Below are 23,212 nucleotides of genomic sequence, written 5' to 3'. Positions count from 1 at the left end.
ATCCGCCTGAAAAGCAAGGCAGCTAGATTTGATTTGCTGGGAGAAATCTTTTACAAACACAATTTTGTCCCAGTCCTACCTCCAATGTTTATCGACAAAGGAGAAAATAACTATATTTCTAGAGATCTTTAAAGATCGTTTGGATCCCACACAGGTGGTATGGCTCTTGTGGATAAAGTTTTACGATCCAAATACTTTTGGATTACTCTAAAAAAGGATGCAATAGATTGGTTAAGGAGAAGCAAACAATGTCAAAAGCATGCACCCTTTATCCGCATGCCAACTGAACCATTCAAGGCACTCTTAGCCCCTTGTCCATTTTTCTGGTGGGGAATGGACATAGTGAGTCCTTTCCCAGCTGCTCAAAGATAGATCAAATTCCTGCTAGTAGCAGTGGACTACTTCAACAAGTAGGTGGAAGTTGAGTCCCTTGCCAAGATCATAGAAAATGAAGTGCTCACATTCCTATGGAAAAACATCATTTGTAGGTATGATTTACCTTGTGTGCTTAATTTTTAAAATGATCGTCAGTTCCAAGATTTAAAAATCTATGATTGGTGTGCCGACCTAGGCATCTAAGCACCACTTCACTTCAGTGGCCTTCGCAAACCTAATGAGTAGGTAGAAGTTACAAACCGCATCCTGGTGCAAGGAATCAAACCATGCTAGAGCAGGCAGGCGAATAGTGGGTCGATGCCCTACCTAGCGTGTTGTTGTTTTACAAGATTACCCCTAAAGCAGCAATGAGAGAGACACCTTTCAACATGGTGTACGGCTCGAAAGTCGTTATTCTTGCAGATGCAGGACTGAGAACTTACAAAATCCAGCACTACAAGCAGGAAAGCAATAACACCCTACTGCATACCCACCTGAACTTACTAGAGGAGATTCTGGAGAATGCTCAGACTAGCATGGAAAGATACAACTAGAAGGTGGTCAACACCTACAATAGACGGGTGAAAAGAAAAGAATTCTAGGAGGGATATCTCCTACTTAGGGTGAGCAACCACCTTCAAACCAGTCGGGAAGTTTGCTCCTAACTGGAGGGTCCTTACAAGGATCATCATATTTAAAGTATACGAGCCAGAAGACATTCATGGAAAGAAACTCTATCGATCCTGGAATACTTATAATCTCAGGAAGTTTTACTCCTAAAACTCTTTTTTTTTACTTATAATTTCATGACCTTACTAGCTAACTGTTTTCTTGCTAGAATAAGAGTGATTCTTGTTTCTCCTTGCTAAATTATGTGTTGATGACAGGTCCATAATCTTGCAAGCATAATAAGTCGCCCTCAGTCGGCACACAGATACTTGCTGGCTTTGAGCCCTAATAAGTTGCCCTTAGTTGGGGCACGTATACTTGTTGGCTTCAAGCCTAATAAGAAGCCCCTAGCTAGATCACCCACTCTTTTCCATTTTTTTTTTTTTGCAACGCTCATCCACCTTCTTCTTTGCCTCCTCCACTGCTGGTCTTCCTTACCCCAACCAGTCAAGCAAACCACCAACTAGCACAATCAATGCTTAGTAACATTGTGGAATACTATTCAGCTTTACCTTGCTGAGGCGAGAAGTGAAAAGCTTAAGCTCTGCGCGAGGGGCAAAGCCTCTATATAGGTCTTGCCCAAGGATGAAGGGGCTCTCCTCAAAAATTTTGCAGCCCGGCTGTTGTTACCTTCCTTCTATAATAGAGTGTAAACTTCACCCATATCCTATTATTTTTATTGTAATTTTTTCCTTAGCATGTATGAGCGTTTCAGCTCATGTAGCTGCCTAAGGAGTTGGAAGAGCCAACGATCTAGCTGCTCCCTTAGCTTGTTAGAGGCGGCGGAAGAGGGTCCGCGTACCGTTTGCCCTACGGATCTCCCTTCGAGGTAGAGCTAATCGGAGCGGAGAGCGAACTCTTCAACAAAGAACGTTGGGCAGAGGAAAATACACAGGGGATTTCTCCTCCTTAAGGACATTGTCCTGCAACAACTGGTTAAACATCTGATTGTATATAGATATACCAGCAGCACCATTCATGTTGGCCTCTTTAGAAGTCAACCTAAAATGATGGAGGAAAGCTCAATGAACTATCTTGTGAAGATCATGAGGAGAAGAATTCAAGCAATCCAGCAAAAACTAGAAGGCAGTTGAGCAAGTTCAGACAGAATATCAAGGGGAGTAATAACCCATACAGTATGGAAACATCCAAGGTTCAGGAGAGGAAATAAAGAAATACTGGCGTTTCCACTCTTTGACAGTAGTATAAGAAGACAAAAAGTGGACACACCCCATAGAAATAAAATAGAACAACGCAACACCGGCTTTCTTCAACATGAGAAATGAATGAAATTTGGTGGAAGATGGGGTCTTGCCCAAATTACTAACCAGCATAAAGAAGTTGGCTAGAAAACTAAAGGATTTCAGAACCAGATGGCTACAAAAGGAACCTTGAACAAAGTGGAAACCACAGCAAAAAAAGGATGAAAAGGAAAGTACAACCTAGCTTTTAGTAGGCCAAATAAAAACAGGCGAAGCCCGCGGGTGAAAAATTGGGGCAGTTATTTGAAGCAGGGACCTGGATCAGGATTTCCCAATGTATCCTATATATAGTCCTAAGCTCATCTATATCAACCTCCTTCAAGCAGGAGCAAAAAACCTTAAAATATGCTGTCCTTGAAGCCACTATTCTATCCTTATTTTTTCTTCTCTATCTCCTCTTTACTAGCATTTTTCTTGCTATTTACCTCTTCCTCACCCTCACCCTGTCGAGGGCTGGAGTTAGAGGCGGCAGGTTTTCCATCTTCACTTAACGAGCTTATTAAGTCCTTCACTAGATTATCCACTACTCGCTCATTAATACCTCCCTCAGACATGGATGTAAAGAAAACAAGAAAGACATAAAAAGAGCATACATAGGGAGTAAGAGGATTAAAAAAGTAGCAGGATCTAACGGGAAGGAGCTCGAAATTGCAAGGTATCTGTAGAAGTTAAAACACTTGTAATGGCAAAAGCAATGAGAAGAGGAAGAAGGGAAAATTACCTTAAGGTGCAGAAGTGTGATAAATTCAAACTTGCTAGACAATCCCATCACCATAGGATTCGGATCTCCCGCTGGCACGAACCAGCCAATCACGCAGCACGTGAAAGTTTAAGTCTGATAGAGATTCTCCTTCTTCCTTATCTCTTGCAATCATTCATGATTATCTCTTTTGCAAATAAAAATTCAAAATTTCCTAGGACCGCGTGCTTTAGTTCCTTCAGATGGAAGGACTCTCCAGCTAGGATCCTCCACTTGGTCAGCGTCACTTAGGAGGGACAACAGGATTCCCCCTGCTGATTGGTATGAAAATTCTTTTATTTTTTGCAAGTTATTCTACCTTCTTAAATACTCCAATTCTACAATTTACACTCCTAGAGTGGGGGGAGGGGGGATGATGTCCCCTAAAATCCTTGATGAAGTAAAAGCTCTAAAAACACCATCCACCACCCCGGCTGGTGTTTATCCGGCTGGCCCATCAGTAGAGAGATAAGGCACAAAGGCCTACTTTCTGTTTACTAAGCTGACGGGCCAAAGAGTCAAGCCCATTCCTACCGTACACTTCATCATACAGCTAGATAGACACGTCACACAGTTTGCCAACACATTAAAACACATCATCCTAAAATATCTCCAGGTGGCTTTTAGTTGATCAAAAGGAAAATGAGCTGGGAAACTACACATAATAGATTGTTGGATTTTCGGGCAGACCTGGCAAGACTTAGTCAACCTGATGTACCTCAGCCAATTCAAGTCCAAATTGTGCACAGATTTTTCTTTTAGTTAGCTGATTCAAAGAGCTTTCAAACGGTATAGGACTCTCCACAAAAAACCCCCGTATTATGCTTTGTACATGTCTGTGAATAGAGGTCTTGTGCAATCATTTAGTAACATCATTTTTCACTCTCATACTCTCACTTATTCTCTCAATTTTTAAGCTATTCTAAGCTTGTATTTTGCACTCAACACAAATTTATACTATTTTATTATTATTTTACAACATTGTTCTCACTTTGATCCAAATTTCCTTTCATCCCTTTTCAGTAGACCGTTACTGAATAAATCATCAGAGTGCTAACTTTTATTTTAATTATAAGGTTAGTCTTTATTGATTTTAAGATTGACTTGAAAATCTTTCAATTCTTATGATGTGGCTAAAATCTGGAATGGGTCAAATATCATGTTGCTTTTCTTGCTCTTGCTACTAACTTCTCTTACATAATCACTTTTCATTTAATTATATCTTAGTATATAATTATAGTTTTGTTCTCAGTAACTCCCCTTTTCTATTCCTCCTTTAATTTGCATGTATTTTTGCATGGCATGCAGTAATTGAGTAAGTGAGGAAAGTAAGAAAAAGGGAAGAGAGAAAGATAACAAAATTCCCAAACTTTTCTTGGATTTTCTTACAGTTAATTAATTTCACTAAAATCCCAAAAATAAATAATTATGCCAGATGGATTAAATGCAGTTTACCCACTATACATAAAATTCTAAATGGTAAAAACATTATAAAGAAAAAACCCACTATGAAAAAAGAAAAAAGACAAAAAAAAAAAAAAACACGTAATGACGAGATAATTTGCTTCTTTCTCTTTTCCGCTAGGGGAATTTTTGATAATTTTTAATTTTACAGGGTCTTTTTGTAGTATTTATAGCTTCAAGAAAGGTAAATTGCATTAAACCCAATCTTTTACAAAACATGCCGAACCACTAGCAAATTAACTAAACCTAAAAAAATGAACGACCAAACAAGGCATTAATCAAACAATGGAGTTGGAATTCCCCACAACTACGACGTACATCACCCGAGGTTTGAAGAATCCGTAGCTAATTATATTAATCCGTAGCCAAGAGTGTTAATTAGCTACAGATTTACAATCATCCAGCAACGGTTTGACTAAAACACATGCCCTATTCTTCATTTGTTCATGTAAGTAAAACAAAAAATACAAACAAGACAAGAAAGAAGAAACCGAGCTTGTGAAAAACAAGGAAGATATTTTCAAGAAAGGTTGTCCGAAGAGAGAAGCATAGAAATGCAAAGCCTGATGATGTAGAGCTTTCCCCTCATTTGTCTCATCATTCTTTTCCACTTGCCCATCTTCTTCCCCATACCCTTCTCTCCTCCTCCTCATCGATCTGTCTCAATCTCTAGCGTACGTACTACTAATTCATCACCACACATGAATTATATATGTATGTGTGTGTGTTCGAATTTGAGTTACATATTTTCAGACATTTGAAGGGGTAGCATGTAGGGACAGTTTGTACCCTTAAAATCAAGATCAGGGCATGATCACGTGCTTTAACCTTATCTACATCAACATCAAGAACGTACCTGCATGCTCTTCATCATTAATATCATTTAATTTGCCAACCGTGTGTGTGTGTGAATATCTATAGTTTGAGTATGTCAAGTTTGAACCCCACCATGCATATATTCATATTATCTGTTCTTGGGGGTTTTTTTTTTGGCATACAGTGCTGAACTTTCCAGAGAATTGAGAAGTGAACAAGAGCCTTAAAATGAGTTCTTTTTCTATAATATCTATTGACAAGGGATCCCACTTGGTTTCGGGACATATCGATCCTTGAGGGCTCGACGCGTGTGGGATAAATGATTTATTGCACTAAAAAAAATATAACATTTAATCATGATTAATTGTCGTGGTTAAGAAAATAGTCATTGTAAATGGTTATGGACAATTGTCGCACAACGTTGGTTTTTGCAAGGGTATCAATTATCTCTAAAAGCTGGACACACTCGATAAATATGCAACATTTAAGAAAACATAGAATGTAATAATTATGTGTTTGTGAAAGAAAACATATATTAAGCACAATACTTCCTCATCGTAATATACAATCTAGATATAAATTTATATTAATAGTCGGAAGTGACTCGAAATACACTTAATATGTATGCATAATTTAAATTTTTATCATATTTTTTTGTCTAATTAAATAAAAAAGATTGAAGATAAAAGATAAATAATTGTTCAAATTTGATTAAATCAAATAATATTAAATATTCACGAATGCAAAATTATTGGGAGAGTTAATTGATTAAAGAAATGCCACTACAAGAAAATGAACTACTAAAAAATTTGATGCTAAAATCAACGTCCAGCTAACTAGCAAGTAAAATTCTTACTAAATTCATTGCTAACCTATACTTGCAACGAATTTCACTATTTTTCAAGGAATATGTATCGTTACTATTAGCGTTATTCCTTGTAATGCTTGTGAATAAATAAATATGTTAAGTGCACTTTTGTCAATAAATATTTTATTATCCAGTTTAATTCCTTTTTTTTTATGTAATATCTAAATATAGATCTCGATTTTTTATTTTTTTTTCCGAATCGATTTTGTAATACAAATATACGTACCTTAATCAAAATCATTAAAAGATTTCTTGATTTCATGAACAACAATCATATTGTAGGAAATGCAATTCACTACAAGAGAATAAGGTTAAAGATGGGTATTTCCGTCTCTAAAAGCAAATATTCAATCTCTGAAATAAATGGAGATGAAAGAAAAAGTCATATGTTTGAATTTCACGATAAAAATATATATTTTGCCTCTAGTTCTGGGGTGAATAGCAATTTTCTCCTTTTGAATATTACAAATAAGTAAATTATCCCCTTATAAAAAAATAGTAATTTACCGCATTGTCTGAAAAGGTAAATTACTTTATTTTTAAAAATATAGAGAGATAAATTACTGTATTTTGAAAAACATAAGAAGGTAAAGGGTAATTTGCTTATTTGCAATATCCCAGGAAGATTGCTTGCATTTTTCCCTCTTCTTCTGCTATGCAAAAGTTTTTGCCCATCAAAAATAATAAAATAAACTTAAAAAATAATTCATCTCAAATTTCGTCGAGGGCCCGTCCCCAGAAGCGTCGTGAATGTGCAAGTACTTTCCTTTATCCGTTGCAAACCATAGCTATCATGTTTTTCTTTTCTCTCTCAGTCTCCCTCTCCCGTAGGTATTTAACACACATTTCCATCTCTAAATCCATCTCTAATACATTCATCAACCTTTTCAATTATTTTGAATTTTTAGGTCAAAATTAATAGCATGTTCATCATAATATCAAATACAACCAAATAATATCGATTTCAAAACTATATATATTATTGACATCATCTAAAACATTATTTCCACAACCAACAATAATACAAGACAAGTTATAACATCATCAAAGAGATTATTTCTGCTCATAGCATCATCGAACAAATTAAGTTTACAAGTAAATCTAACAATCCAACCAAGTTATTATATACGAATCACCAAGTGAAGAGATAACAAGTAGTTATTAGTAACGATAATAACTAGCTAGCGATTTCCATCAAAATCTTGTTGTGTATTTGCTTCCCGGATCCGTTGGTAAATCAATGGTTTGTATATCTATCCCATATTTTGGAACAATTTAGAGACTCTTGTAAGTACATCTTCCTCTCTTTTTCGAGTCTCTTGCTCCCTCTTTTTCAACCATTTTTCTATTTTTTTCACGTCTTATTTAGAAACTCGTTTTCCATCTTCATAGCATCAAAATGCAATCCACTACCTTTTCATATTTAATTTTATTCTAAATATTATCGATGATTTTTCTGTATCAAAACTGATTTTCCAACTCTCCTCGAAGTTGTTTGTGCATGTCTCCACATTGTCATTCAAAAAGAGTGGAGATAAGGGTTTTTAACATTTCAAAATCTTATCTTGAGTTATAAAAGCAAAAGAATCAAAGATAAGATCTTCTTTACCAACAAACACACACATATATAATATATGATAAACTAAAATATATCCAGCTATATGTTATATATATATATATATATATGTATATGATGTGAAGATTAACTAATTGAAGTCTATGGTTGGGACAAGTTATGGCCCTCATGTGAGTTTTAGTCCATAGCAAGCTTAAGGGGTAAACATGGTTTGCTATGCAATGACAAGAACACAAGTGGTGAACCTGTTTGGACAACATGGGACAACACTTGTTTCTACCATTGGAATGTTGCCCCCATTGAAATCACCAACACAAGATTCAAAACCCAAAAATCCAAGAATATATATATGTATATATATATATATTAGGTGGTATATGTTTATATATATAAATGCAGAGCTCGTGAGTTTATATAAATGTATTAAGTGTAAATTGAGTTTAACGTACATAATAAGTTTAGTGAGGCTACTATGACAAAGTTGGTGATGTATCAACTATTTTTAATGAAATAAACATTAAATCATCAAAAGAAAATACAATAATGCATGGACAAAAAGTGGGAGGAGGGTTGTTTGGAGGAAAAATCGCATTTTTTATTTTGAACTAGGGTCCTTTGTCAATTTAATTTCAATTGTTATGATTTTTTCATATTGTATCCCTTAAGTTTAAAATTTTTTCGATTTTAGTGTTTACGTGTATTTTTTGTTCAATAGTTGATGGAACCGTTAGTAGTCTCACGTGCACCATACATTTTTCATTAATTATTGAATGAAAAATGCACGTGAAGATTAAAACTGAGAAGTTTTTCAATTTATAAGATGCCATGTAAATAAAATATAATAAATAGGACTAAATTGAAAAAAATCCTAATATGAGTCCAATTTATTTTAAACACGACCCATTTTCTATCCAACTTATTTGAAATCTGATCTGACCCGCCCATTTATCCCCACTAGATGTGACTAAATGAAACACCTCCGTCACAATATTCCTCTTTAAGCAACAATAGGTTCAAATGTTGACACCAAAGTGGGAGGTGGGGTGGGGTGGGGATGGGTGGGGTGCCTACTATTGATGATATTATTTGATGTTGCTCTTTGCATATTTCTGGTTATTTTGAGTCTGAAGAAAGATCTTTTTCTTAAATTATTAAAAGATTAAATCAAATTCAATTTATTCTAACTATTTAAAATAAAAGGAAATATCTAATTCTCGTGGAATTTTTTTTTTTTTTTTTTTTGCAATGAAATTTGTCGGGATATGTTGAATTTGAACACATTGATCTATCGATAGACCAAAAAATCAAATTTTATTTTATTTTATTTTTTGTAAAAAGTATATCAAATATGTATTTCGAGTGCAAATATATATAAAATTCCTCTTTAGGCCCCTTTTTTTAATAATTAATCACTTTTGAAATTAAATTCTATCATAATTAATTTCTTCATTAACCTTAAAAATGAGATCATTTTGAAATTTAGTCAATCTGCATTCGTTGTAATTAATTATGAAGTTGTTTCTAAATTCAATTATTCTAATAAAATTTTTCTCCCAGTTATCATATAATCAATTATGCAATCGTCGGACCAAACTGGACGTAAGTCGAGCATTATGAATCCATCATTTCCACTTCATATTATATTTATAAAAGCACCAAGTTTTACATTCTCAATAAGCTTCAAACTCGTAACGTTCAAGTGAAAATCTATATACTCTTAGAAAAAAAGTGTAAAAAGGATGCATTAGACAAAATAAAATTCTTGAAAACTTAGATAAGTGTTGGGCCTGGGCTTTTACTTTAAGCCCTTTATTGATTCTATTTGGGCCCAACCCATTGCTCATATGTTGATTACATCTAATGACGCTACAAATCTTAAATATTAAAGATAAGCCCAATCGGCCCAATAGGGCACCGGTTCTCTAGGAACGGCCCAAGAGGGTAGGACAAGCCCAAATGTAACTCCCAGACGGGGAAAGGACACGTGTTGGCCACCCGGAATGCCATTATAAAGACTAAATTGATAATATTTCTAAATGTGAATTCAAGTTTACTATATGAATTAATAAAGAGCAATTTAATTTTTTTTTAACAATTTTAAATATTCATTTAAGTTCATTTCATTATTTTATAATGACCCATTTAAGTTTCATCATTTTTAAGAACTCATTTAAATTTATGTTACTATATTATCTTTTTTATTTTTTTGTTATTTTTATGATCACATAAAAATGATGAAATTTTTAAATGGATCTGTATAAAATAATGAAATGATCTTAAATAGTTATTATTTAAATTTATGTTACCATATTATCCTTTTTTATTTTTTTTATTATTTTTTAAGACCCACTTAAAAATAGTCAAATTTTTAAATAGGCCTTAAATAAAGTAATAACTTGAATGGGTATAAAAAAATATTAAAAAAGTTTAAATGGATATTATACTATTATGTAATGAACTTGAATTAATATTTAGAAATAGTGAAAAAGATTAATTTTTACACCATAAAATTACGAAGTAATGATACTAATAATCATGCGAAATCAATACCAGAGTCAAGCACCATCCACAACATAATACACATTTTTGTAGTTTATTTTCTTAGTTATAATTTTTATAGGTACCCATTTAGCGTAGCTGGAGTATATTCAATGGGGTTTGTCGGCTATCACATCTTCAACACAGCATCTCATCTTGATATCAAACAGCATACACAGCTCGTATGAGATCCCATCGTCAACCATATCACACAACACATTGCTCGTATGATATCACATCATCTTCATTAATTGATGACAGCACAAAGCTCGTCACCAATCACATCATCATATAAGCCATCTTTTCATCTCAATTTACCATTCTAATTTTATCGACTCTTTAACTCAACTCCATTCGACAATTCATCTTATCTTATTATCTGCACATTGTTAACTTCATAATTTAACTCCAGTCAATCATCAAATCCAAATGTGTTACAATCGCTCAAACAACTCCATCATTCATCTCCATTCAGCAAACAAGTTTGAATATATCACGATTCTTCACCATATTAAGTACACTCAACTATTGATACGACGCATAACAACAATTTCACAAGACAATCATATAATCCGGTTAAGCACATGACAATTCCTAATCAAATTTACGGAAAAACAAATAGATACATACATATATATATATATAATTCAATTAACTATACTTACCTCACTTTCCCAACTATTTAAATAGTAGAATGATGTGTTCGGTCTTGAATGTTGTTCACGTGTGCTATAATGAGTTATAAGACGAATAGGCAATGAATCGATAATATTGTAGTTTCTTGATAAAGCATTAGATCATATCCGTACACTTCTCATTAATCTCTGAATAACTCATTCTATAAAATTTGGACCTTTATTCTATTTTCTTCTACATAAAGTAGACTCGATTATCTTTCCATCAGTATATATCTTGATATATTAAAATCAGTGCTTATATTTTAAAAATTTTCCTTACCGCCCCTGAATCTTTTAATCCTCACAACATGAGCATTGCTGACTAATTAAATCATAACTTTAATCAAAATTATTAAATTTAAAAACAATTTTACATTATAAACTAGACATAATAAGATTTGCAATGGTGTATGATTTATATTTTAAATCATAGGAATTAATTTTATTAAAATTGTCTCTATCATTTACTTGATTTTCCTTGCCAGCATCTCTGTCTCAAATTATAAAATTTTTCAGATAGAAATAAAATTTATAAAGGTTTGATTTTTACGTAAAATACTTTTATGTGTCTCTAGTTTCATTTACAATAAGAATCATACCAATTGAATTTATATATAATTAGTTATTCAAATTTTACTACAACCTGATTAGACTGCAACTGATTCGAATCTACTACTTTAAAATCCTTTCAAAAATCACTATATTTCATAATATAATCTCTTATGTCTCTAGTTTCATTTTACGAAAGAATTCTATAATTTCAACCAGTATACTCAGGTTACAAGATTTTAAGTACACTTCGTTTGATGAACTGCAGAAACAGGGCAACAGAATATTTTCTTAATTTTATCCATTAAAACGACGAATATAGCTTCTGATTAAAACTACAAAGTTTTAGTAGACATTCTAAAGTTTCCACAGATTCAAGAATCACTATATATGGATCAATATAATTCTTTAAAATTATGATTTACAGAGGCTATTCGAAATAGAGCCTCTCCTGGTGTCTTTCTTCCATCTCTATTTATTTATTTTTGTCAATTCAATTCACACCCAGTTCTTGAACAAATTTAATCAAGAAATATGAATTAAACTTACCAAATCAACTGTGGGAATTATCTAAATTTGATGATAATGAAAAACACCTCAAAGCTCTCTCTCTCTCTTCTCTTCTCTCTCCCTCCCTCTCCACAGCCTCACTCCTTTCCTCTTTCTTTTATTTTTGTTTCTACATTCTTCTCATATATAGCTAATAGGTTAGTAGGACTGCATATATCATATTAATATAATATAGATATATGTTGATGATGTAGGGAAGTGTTTACACCTTGTTCGTATTTATTCCACCACCTCATCCCTTTTTTCATCTTATTTTTATTGCCCTACTCACTTTAATATATAGTATGTAGACATATATATATATATATATCGAAAGAAGATTGTACTTATTTCCCTCTCATCTTTACAATTTTCCCTTTTTAACCCTACAAATTTCAAATTTTTACTCACCTCCAAAAATATAACATATCAGGTAAATTTCTACTTAAACACCAAATATTATACAAGTCATCGCACCACTTATCCATATTCTTGTGCTAATAAATGACAATTATGTATTAAAATTTGAGAATGATACAAAGCTAGTCAGCCTTCCTCACACACACACTCTCGTGTATGAAATATGGTAAGTAGAGACGAAAAATCACAATCAAAGTATGCAAGAATGCAAGATTACAAATCCAGCAACATATAAATATACAGTCGAAATCGGCCTTATATTTTATTTTCAATAATCAAAATATAAGGATCCCTCAAGCTTGCACACCATGGATCACATCCACCACTCACAAACACGTACAAGCAACCAAAACAATACTAAAACACAACAATGACACCCCCAAACTACTTGGGAAAACTGCTCCTAATTGCTACAGAACTACCACTCATGATCTTACAACAGTTGTAACCCACACTGTCATGTAGACAGAGGTTTTTAGTCCTCAACCGCTACCTCTCACATGCTCCATACTTCAATCAATCACCAAGACTTAGCCACTCCCAATAGTCATTAAGCCCTGGCAATCATGTGCGCAGGCTGTTAAGCTGTCTGTGTGCACTGTCTGTCAATCCATCGAGAAATACCACATTGGGGGTTTTCTACGCACACCGTCTGTCAATATGAGAAATGCCGCACAAGTGCATTGCCTATATGCACTTGCCTGCGGACCATCCCAGCCCATAGGCTCTAGACTTGCCCATGCTTGCGCATCTGTTTGTCGACTTCCCACAACGTTCCGCACGCTGTAGAGAGACAAGCCCGCTATGCCCATAGTATGTCGGACACTGACTACTGGCGCTCAAGGCCTGCATGTCTACCTACCATGCTACCTATCATTGCCCGTCACCCAATCGTTCCTCAATCAGCCAACTATGTATCATATGCTACTCATGAGCTTAGTGTCATGGCACCAACACTCCTTAGCAGCCTCTAGAACCTGCCGAGTCTCGCTTATGTCTTGTGCTGACCCCTAGTGACACTATCCACCGAATCTAATGCACATGCCCATCGGACGAGATCGAACAGCCTTTCAAGGGCTTACCGTATTTTTTGAAACTAAAAGCGTAAATCTGCCAATTAATTTGCATTCCAAGACTTTCTACCTAGTGCAGGTGGGGTGAACCAACCATAACGTGCGCATTCCCCACCATCCCGCTAACTTGCGCCCTCCCCCAATTTTCCCACCCGAAATACACTCCTCCACCACCCCCACCACCCACCCTCCTCTCCGCCATTCTTCACACTAACATGCGCCATCACCTCCTCTTCACCGCCGTCATGCCCCCTTCTTCCTCCCTGAGAAAACCCACCACCCCAAAAGCCCTCTCCCCCCACCCCCACCCCTCAAATTCCCCTAACTGCCCTCCTCTCTGCAGACACTCTCCCTCCGCCACCCTTGACATACTCATTCTCATCCTAGTTCTTTTCTCCGGCGCTTTCCTCATCACCTCCTATTTCTCTTACCTCTTCCAATCCCTCTCTCTAATTCTGCCGCTTTTCTCCTCCATTCTTTCCCAGTTGTATTGCCATTTAGCTTCCGACCCACAACCCCAGTTCATCTTCGTCGCCTTGTTCGCGGTCTCGTTTGTAGTTTTTGTTGGGTTCTTTGAGATCTGCTGTGGGCATAGGTCACGAAGGTGTGGAAAGAATGGGTGTAAAGGGCTAAAAAAGGCGATGGAGTTTGATTTGCAGCTGCAGGGGGAGGAGTTGTTGCGGATGGGAGATGGGATTAAGGCAGTGAAAGATGTGAATGAGTTGCCGTGGAAAGGCGACACTGAGGATAATCCAGATTACGAGTGTTTGCGCTCCGAGTTGAGGAAGATGGCCCCGCCAAATGGGCGTGCCGTGCTGCTTTTTCGCCTCAACTGTGGGTGCCCGATTTCGAAACTCGAAGGATGGGGGCCTAAGCGTGGGCGGCGCCATAAGAAGTGAGTGAAGTTTGGTTAAATGTGGATTCTTGATTGAAAGAATAAGTGTCTTTTTGTATCTTGGTTTACTGCAAGTTCTTGAACTATCATATGATCATCGGAACTTAAATGTGGAATTGGGTTTCACTTGTTACTTTTATTGCTTAGAGTTTTTGACAATCGACTGTGTTTTACTTGCTTTTGGCCTACAGTTTGTGATGGATGTTTTGTGTAGTTAAGTTTGATTTGCTACTGAATTACGTTGACAGTTGTCATCAGTGTGTTGCCAGCCGGTTGGCTTTGATGAGTTCAGCTACGGGACAATGTTTTGCTAAAATGAGTTAAGCTTTGCCTAAACAATGATAAGAACAGGATATTTGTTTCATCTATATGGGGTTTCTATACCTTTTACTGCTGATGTATTCTTGTAGTTTGTGATCCATTAATCGACTAAACCCCACGATGCACTATTCTCCATGTATCTGAAGCTATCTAGGTTGATTCTATTTGCCTACTTCGCTCTGCCATGTACCATGTCTAAAGTTGAACCAATAGGATTCTGATCTATTTTGATAGCATCATTATTCCCCGTGTGTGATCTTAAATTGCTCTCTTCTGTTATGTTTATTATGAATCTACCAACTTCAGCTGGATAGCATCATTATGCAGCTTTGTATCTACCAACTTCAGTGTGATAAGCCAACACCGAATCCCATCTAATATCTTGGATCTTATGCAGTTTATTAAAGTTTCTAGTTAAGAACTCTATAATCATACATAACCCTAGCAGCACTCCACCTCTTAGTTTTACCATCTTTAATTCACTGAATGACATTGTCTCTGACCCTTTTCTTAGGAGAAATTTATAAGGGGAAATGCAAACTGAAACACTTATCTTTTGGTATATATACACTTCCAAATCTCCAATATTTCTGTGCATGTAACTTGCATTAATCATCATTTTGCTCTTAAAGAAACCGTTTTGACATCGATTTGTCAATTCTATGATAAATGTTTATTTTGATTAATGGCATACACCTGTCCTCGGGTTTTTCTTGGGCTTTTGGTTATATTGGCTTTGTAATTTAACATAGGAGGGCCTGAACATGTTTCCATGTAAGGCTTTCTGTTCTTTTTCCTTTGAATTTTGACTTTGTTATTCTTCTTTATATTAGATAATACTCATAGTTGGTATCTGATGGGGCTATGAATGGAGAGGTTATGTTGAAAAAAGAATACAATAGAAAGCAAGTTTGCCTTTTTGTGAAGTATGAGCCTTCAAAAGTTGTTCTTCTGCGTCATACTTAATGCATTGTACCATTCAGTTTTCTTTTAGAAACATCCAGCAAACTCAAGTGGTGGGTTAGCCCTATTACATGATAAACTAAAAGACCACTTATTTGTTCTTTTCCTGGAACCTTCTGTATCTAGCTCTAAAATCTCTGCTGCCTAAACATGCATTGGGTAGTTAGGATGGATGTGAGTTTATGCATGCAATGAAGCCCACTAGCAATTTCACAAGAAATAAAAAACATAAGTAATTAAGGAAACGGGAAGATTAGGATGCTTAGCTCAATTGAGTAAGAGCAGTTCCATGTATTGCATGGAACTGCTAATAAGATCAATGTTAGTAACTTTGTCTGTTTTATTTGAGATATTATAGATATGGAACTGCTAATAAGATCAATGTTAGTAACTTTGTCTGTTTTATTTGAGATATTATAGATTCTTGTACGAATGGAGGAATGATATTGCATGTGCAGATAATCACGAAACTTCACTTTATCTCTGTGCTATCCTTTGGTAGAGTATAACGTTCTCCTCTTACAGACAAATTGTGTATTTTGTTATTCCTAGCCGCATTTGGATAGAGAGTATAGGTGGAGAGGCGATATATTGATATTGCTTCATGTTAATAGTTTGTTTCTGCACTCTAAAAGTGATATATGATACAGCACAAATGGTCTTACATGAGGCAAGAATTGCAGAGCAGAAGTTACTCAAGAGTTTGAAACGATATACTTTTGTCTTGTTATCAGCGAGTCTTATCTCTCATTTGATTTATCATGTTTGCATAGTCATGCATGACGTTTATCTAACCCCATGCTTCATTAGGCTTGTTTGTGTGTGTGTGTATAAATACGAACATATATGCTGCTCTTGTGCTCCTTTTCATATCTGGAACAACCTGCATAAGTTTTTCGTCTGGCGCATATAACAATTTAGCTTCCGTTTCTTCTGCAATCAGTTCAAACCTTTACTTTTTTCACATGTATACAAAATTTAACTCTCTTTATCTGATCTCGATCTTCAGGAGTCTGGCTCTTACCAGTGGAGGAGATCAGCGCTGACGGTGGATTTATCACTTCCAGCTTAATTACTATTTCTTCCTTCTCCATTGGTTTCATTCTCTTCTCAAAGACTGTATAGGAAATATCTTTTTCTTTCAGCCAATTTGGCTGCATGATGACTTTACCTTAATGTCTTTATACGAATTTAAATCACAATAAATAATTACAAGTGAATGGAATTTCAGAATTTATGTGTAGTTTTATGTTTTGTAGTAGTGTACGATAATGAAGATAAGTGAGGAACACATTGAATTATATTTTTTACTGTAAAGATATAGACAGACATCAAACATGTTTTTGACTGTTTCTCAGACAACGAAAAAGCAAAACAAGAAAAAAGCATCATGAAAACTCTTCGTTGAAGGTCGCTTCAAGCAATTATGGGACGAAAGATTTTGATGTTTTTATGCCATTTCTGATGCTTGCTTCACAAACAAAAGGTGGCATAAAGAGCACATAAATGGAGACCGAGCAATTTCACCACCTGAAGAGGTGTGAAATGTATACCCCATGAACTGCTATACGTTAACCCCTCTGCCGAGTCACAACAATGGTAAACTTGAGGACGGTTATAACTCATACACCACAGACGACCACTATGGTGACAATTGAATTCCAGATGATTTAACTACAATAATATATGCTATCAAATGTTTTTTCCACAAAATTTGGGATGCCCTGATTCAGCATCCAACTTGCTACCAATGAAAAGAGAAACAACAGTGATGACTAGAAGTCTTCATCCATCTTGAATTCGTAATTTTTGGAACCATCTTGCAAACTTGACATGACAGAAGCCTTCTGATAATCGCCCACTCTTCTCTCAAAGAAGTTAGCTTTCCCTCTGTGCAATTAAGCAGTAATCAATCTCTTAAACCAAGTGCACAAAAGTTCAGCTAGCAGTGCTTAGCATATACTGTAAGTTGAAACTAATTGATACTTGATGGGCCATAACAACAGTTAATTTACAGTGATTTTATTAAAGAAGAGATAAGAGGAGAAGCGGGCAAAAAGTGTACTGCTTTTGAGGGTGGAGAAGTTGAGAACCAGAAGTTCATTACAGAACATCAAGTTCACGATGCTTTAGTAGTGATTTAAGATTGTATCTTAATATAATTTGCATGACTTACTGTAAAGAAATGAATTCCATCCAGTCAAAAGGGTTTTCCACATTATACTTCTTCTCGTATCCTAAAGCAACCTGGAGCAAAATCATAACCACACTAAGTTCTCCAAGCAATCCATTGTGTGAATAAACGTGTGTGTGTGTGTATGTGAGAGAGAGAGAGAGAGAGAGAGCTACCAGCAGTCTCACATTATACTTCTTCTCGTATCCTAAAGCAACCTGGAGCAAAATCATAACCACACTAAGTTCTCCAAGCAATCCATTGTGTGAATAAACGTGTGTGTGTGTGTATGTGAGAGAGAGAGAGAGAGAGAGAGCTACCAGCAGTCTATCAGCAACAAACTTTATATACTGGCTCATTAAGGTCGAATTCATACCAATGAGTGCACATGGGAGGGCATCGCAGACAAATTCGGTCTCAATTTCTACGGCTTCTTGCACGATTATATGAACCCTCTGCCAATGTAGTTGCTTCCGTAGTAAACTGCAGAATTATTAAAAAAAAAAAAAAAAATTACCTTCCCTCCAGATTCAATGCCATCTTAAAAATTGTAGACAGAAGCATGAGATTACCTGTACAGGAGGCAAGCAAAGTCGCAATGCAGACCCTCATCTCTAGAAATAAGTTCATTAGAGAATGTCAATCCCGGCATCAATCCTCTTTTCTTAAGCCAAAAAATGGCACAGAAACTGAGAATGAAAGGAAACTTTGTCGTTAGGATTGAAATATCTCGAGCAGGCAACAAATACCTTTCTACAAAAATTTGTGTTTAAGCATAAAATCTTGTGGATACACCTCCCAGAGAAGAAAATGCCTTCTACACAAGCAAAAGCGACGAGCCTCTCAGCAAATGAGCTAGAACTGCACATTGATATTACTATGAGTTAACAAATGATATTACACGTCAATCATGATGCAACCATGCAAAAATGATAAGAAAGATCAAGAAAGCGAATACATTTGTTAGAAGGCAATTTCACTTTCCCCATCACTGATACTAATCGTATTTTAGAATCAGTATCAGCAAAAATTCTGGAAAATGGACTCAGGAACTCACTTACAGAGCATTCAGTATTAGGATTCATCATAAGATAACTCTAAAAGATTCACAAACCATCAGATGTTAGTCGAAAATTTTGCGAGTTGGAGTTTTCATAAACGTCCCAGATATCATTAAGCAACAAAAAGATGGCGAAGGCTACTTTCCTGTTAGATGCCATTGATTGTGAAAACAATTTATACATGTGCATATGAAGAATAATGTAATACCTCCTAATCCAATTCAAAGCCCACTTGGCTTTTTGTGCAACACAAGAAATGTTTTGAACTGCATTGAACAATGTGTGCTTCTCCTTTGAGTCCTTGATATAAGTTTCCAAAAGCAAGCTATACATCTCTACAAAAGATGGTAAATAAGTTCAGAATTAGATTCCGAGAGCATGAAATAATACCGAAAGTTAAGTTACTAGAAGAATCATTTAAAGATCTGTACCAGAATGTATATTTTCCATAGCAGTTTGAAACCCATAAAATGCCCGAGCCTATCAGCAACAATAAGAATCAATGTCAACCAGGTAGGGAGCAATTAACCATGTTTGGAGTAGAATTCTCTTTATCCAATGTAAATGACAGAAATAAAGCCACTTTCGATAGAGGAAAAAAATCTGTGCCAATAGACCTTCTCTTAAGACAATACTCCAGAAGTGCAACTTGGAACAGCAGGGCCTCATAAGTAGACATAAATCACCCCTCCTCAGTAACTATCCATATTATACTTTTCTGTATGCCTTCACAGTGCCAAATGCCTAAATTTCTAAAAGATCTAAAGATCTTGAAATTATTGATTAAGTCCTACAATTGGAGAGTTACTTAAGAGGGTTCAAATGTTCAATATAGTTAAATGTGCATATTTGTTTATAACTGCTAGACCTAGTACCTACCGATCACCCCCAAAAATGAAGAGCAACTTCATCATTAGTAAAATTTTAAATTGGAAAATGAAAATAAGTGCTGTAAAAGAGAAAACTACCAGAGCATGGAAGCTCTCTTTCAAGACAAACATGAATCTATCGCACAGGACTACAAGACTGTACATTATAGACCGTCAATATTGTTATCACTATATCTAAGGTTACACACAATCTTTCTTTCTCTTATTAACTTCTTAATCAATTTAAGACACCTGCTGTTGTTTCTGTATGCTCTAGGTAGATCTGGCCATTTATTCATTTGAGAAAATCAAAAAACTTTATGCAAAAGATCTATATCTGATAGAAAAGGGAAAGAAATATGAAGAAAAAGAATGGATAGACGATAACAGAAAGCAAGAAGTGGTGTAGATTTGCATTCTTGCTCCCTTATGCCAATTTAAAGCATGTTTATCTGATTTTCCGTAGGTGAGATCCATCCAATTATCAGGCAAATTGTGACTCAGGAGAAGTTGCATATCAACTGAAATGCACTTCAAGCAAAGGCAACATTTTTTTTATGACAATGACTTCTCAGAAACATCTTTAGTAGCATCACCACTTGATTTGAAACAAAACCATTATGGGTTAAGTAAAGCAGGAATCAAGAGAAAAGTAGCATTTCTGAACCTATTTCTAACACTGACACTGGTTCCATAATCAGAAGGTATTAACATTTTTCAAATGTACAAAAGATTCATCACCTCAGGAATTTGCACATCATTCAGGAATCTGGCAGCCAAATTTTCCAAAACAATCCCATCTGATGCAGCAAAGAATGCTAGCACGTGACTTATAAAGTGCTTTTCAGACCGGGACAACGTCTCCCAATGCTGCACATCCTGTGAGAGGTCAACCTCCTCCGCTGAAGCTCAATATTCAAGTTAAACAAAATTAAGAGAAAGAAAATGCAGGGGACAAGCATGCATATAGCTGAAGAAGATAACAGAGGAAAAGAGCCCAGATTTTGTGCCAAATAAAGTATAATATATAAAGGGTATATTATACTTCACCTGAATAATTTAAGCATTAACATTAAGTTTCCAATAAAATTCACAAATCTTTCACCAGATGCCAATACCTATTGAATTTAGAGTATTAATATGCGACAACTCTCACTAACTGCATGGATGTAGAAAGCAGTCTCTTCTCATAAGGCTAACAAAGCAGTGATTCTCCAAAATTGTTTCTTTTTCATTTATCTGCTCCCAAATTCAAGGTTTCAACACATCAAAAAACAAAAACCTATGCACATGATAATAACATATTAATACCAAGTGAAATTGTGGACAACCAACAATCATTTTAAAACTACATCCTTCTGTTTAGAAAAGAACATAGTTACATAAACCCAAAAACGAACAAGTAGTCTTATAACCAACAAGAAAAGGAGGGGAAGAAAAAATCAGTCATAAATTTGCAAACCGAAGGAAGAATCGTGAATGCAATTACACGCCAATCCATCTACTAAACAATACGCATGCCTACTACTCAATTCATGTACAATTGTAAGCACCTAAGGCTGCAAAGGTGCACAGGCCCGCGACAATCTACGCAATTCAAAAATACAAGAGGGCTAAAGAATTCAATCCTTGGAACATAATCTATGCAATCCATCTTGAGAACAAGTATGTAATAATTAGTCCACATCTAATACACACAAACACAAATAAAAATTCTTCTTTACTCGAGCACAAAATTCAAACCAAACCCAACTCGGAACACACTTTGCCACCCAAAGGAAAGACAAATTGGAAAGGGCTAAATTTAAACAAGCGAAAAAGAACATATCATTACCAACTGACAACAAGTAAACAAAATATCAAGCCATTCCAAACAAAACCCACAAACACAATTCAACACCTTATGTAACCCTGCATAATATATGCATTACCAGTCCAAAAACTGGCCTCCGCTTTCTTGTACATCTCCCAAAGCTGCGGGTACTTAATGGGAAACATGCAGTACTTCTGGGGTTGCTCCATCAAGATGGGTTCTTCCTCTTCCTCAATTTCCTTCTGTTCAGGCAACATCCTCTCTGTTTCATCATTTCTCAATGAACCCATCTCTTTTTTCTTCTTTCTTACCTTCTTTGAAACAAGAAAGGAGGTCTTATCTGTATACCCTATGCTGGGAAATAGAGAAAGGATGAACCCTACAAAAACCCCTTGAGCAGATAAAGCGACAGGGTTTTGAAGTTGGGATTCCAAACTGGAAAAGATTTTACCTTTTTGTTTCCGAAGAAAGCAGGGAAGATTTTCTTTTTAGGTTTGTGCGTGTCCTTTTGCATGGCCTATGGTTTTGTTTTCTTCTCTTTTATTTATTTATTATTATTATTTTCTTGCATCTATTATGAGAGTGACCTTTAATGCCAATTTACGCTTTTGTCCTTGGTATAAAATATATAAAAAATTAGGATAAATATTATATTTGGTCCCTTAAGTTTGTGATTAGAATCACTTTACTCCTTCAAGTTCATTTCTTGATTTTAATATTATTAAACTTTACTTTTTGTCTCAATTTGATCTCTCTAACTATTTTCCGGCGAAAATGTAAGCGAATTTTGACTCTTTGGAAGGTAAAATGATCAATAAATTTAATTTTTTTACTTTAGTCCTTTATATTTGTAAAATTATCAAATTAATTCTTTTTTACACAAAAAAATAACTTTTCTTATATTGTTTTGTGCTGATATGTTGTAATTATTTTATGTGAATAATGAAAACTTTAAACTCTTATGAACATAATAATAATATATTGTTTAACTTAAAATAAACAGTCTCTTTTTTAGTAGTTTAAAAAAACCAAAATTATGAAAAAATTTAATAAAACTTATTGAATATGAAAATATAATAAAAATAACCTAAGTCAGTAATTTTTTATTTTAAGAGTTAAAGATAAATTTTAAAAAATTAAGCCTTAACAATATTTACTAAATATTTGAATTTTCGAACAAAAAGTTGGTAGAATATACTTTTTAACTAGATTTTTTGGTGGATTTTATCTATATATATAATTCATTTTAAGACCTCTTAAAATGAATTTATATATATTTGAAAATCCACCAAACAATCTAATTAAAAGTACATCCCACCAATCTTTTCTTTAAAATCGTAACTGTTAATATTTAATAATATTATTATGATTTAATTTTATTAGACATAAGTTAAAAATTGACTTAAACTTTTTTATTATATTTTTCGATTAGATAAGTTTTATAATATTTATTTATAATTTTGATTCTTTGGCTACTTTTGAAAGTTAAAAAAAAAAAAGAGATTATTTTATTTTGAGTTGAGAATGTTAACATTTGTTCAC

At 34.9% G+C, this 23,212-nt stretch overlaps 2 protein-coding genes across 2 annotated transcripts; one reads left to right on the top strand and one right to left on the bottom strand.

Moving 5' to 3' along the window:
- On the top strand, positions 13,510-17,018 carry LOC105156961 (uncharacterized protein At5g19025-like). Its single transcript, XM_011073233.2, has 2 exons — positions 13,510-14,470; positions 16,764-17,018. The coding sequence occupies exons 1-2, from the start codon at positions 13,791-13,793 to the stop codon at positions 16,798-16,800; spliced, it is 717 nt and encodes a 238-aa protein (XP_011071535.1). The 5' UTR covers positions 13,510-13,790; the 3' UTR covers positions 16,801-17,018.
- Positions 17,355-22,144, bottom strand: LOC105156960 (ribonucleoside-diphosphate reductase small chain A). The gene is made up of 9 exons (XM_011073232.2): positions 21,789-22,144; positions 20,599-20,759; positions 19,420-19,468; positions 19,197-19,323; positions 18,723-18,788; positions 18,500-18,616; positions 18,248-18,410; positions 17,931-18,001; positions 17,355-17,644 (listed from the first exon to the last, which is right to left on the bottom strand). Exons 1-9 carry the CDS (start codon positions 21,958-21,960, stop codon positions 17,530-17,532), a joined length of 1,041 nt encoding a protein of 346 aa, XP_011071534.1. The 5' UTR covers positions 21,961-22,144; the 3' UTR covers positions 17,355-17,529.

Source organism: Sesamum indicum, linkage group LG3 (genome assembly GCF_000512975.1).
Source record: "Sesamum indicum cultivar Zhongzhi No. 13 linkage group LG3, S_indicum_v1.0, whole genome shotgun sequence".
NCBI classification, from domain to species: domain Eukaryota; kingdom Viridiplantae; phylum Streptophyta; class Magnoliopsida; order Lamiales; family Pedaliaceae; genus Sesamum; species Sesamum indicum.
This window is presented reverse-complemented; position numbering and strand designations above follow the sequence as displayed.

What these genes read in the sequence shown, in the direction of transcription:
- LOC105156961 (XM_011073233.2), top strand. Translation starts at nt 13,791, where the DNA reads ATGCGCCATCACCTCCTCTTCACCGCCGTCATGCCCCCTTCTTCCTCC. An exon ending in CGTGGGCGGCGCCATAAGAA is followed by an intron (nt 14,471 to 16,763) that starts GTGAGTGAAGTT and finishes CTCGATCTTCAG; the next exon opens with GAGTCTGGCTCTTACCAGTG.
- LOC105156960 (XM_011073232.2), bottom strand. Translation starts at nt 21,960, where the DNA reads ATGGGTTCATTGAGAAATGATGAAACAGAGAGGATGTTGCCTGAACAG. An exon ending in GGAGGCCAGTTTTTGGACTG is followed by an intron (nt 20,760 to 21,788) that starts GTAATGCATATA and finishes ATTGAGCTTCAG; the next exon opens with CGGAGGAGGTTGACCTCTCA. An exon ending in ATGATGTGCAAATTCCTGAG is followed by an intron (nt 19,469 to 20,598) that starts GTGATGAATCTT and finishes TGTTGCTGATAG; the next exon opens with GCTCGGGCATTTTATGGGTT.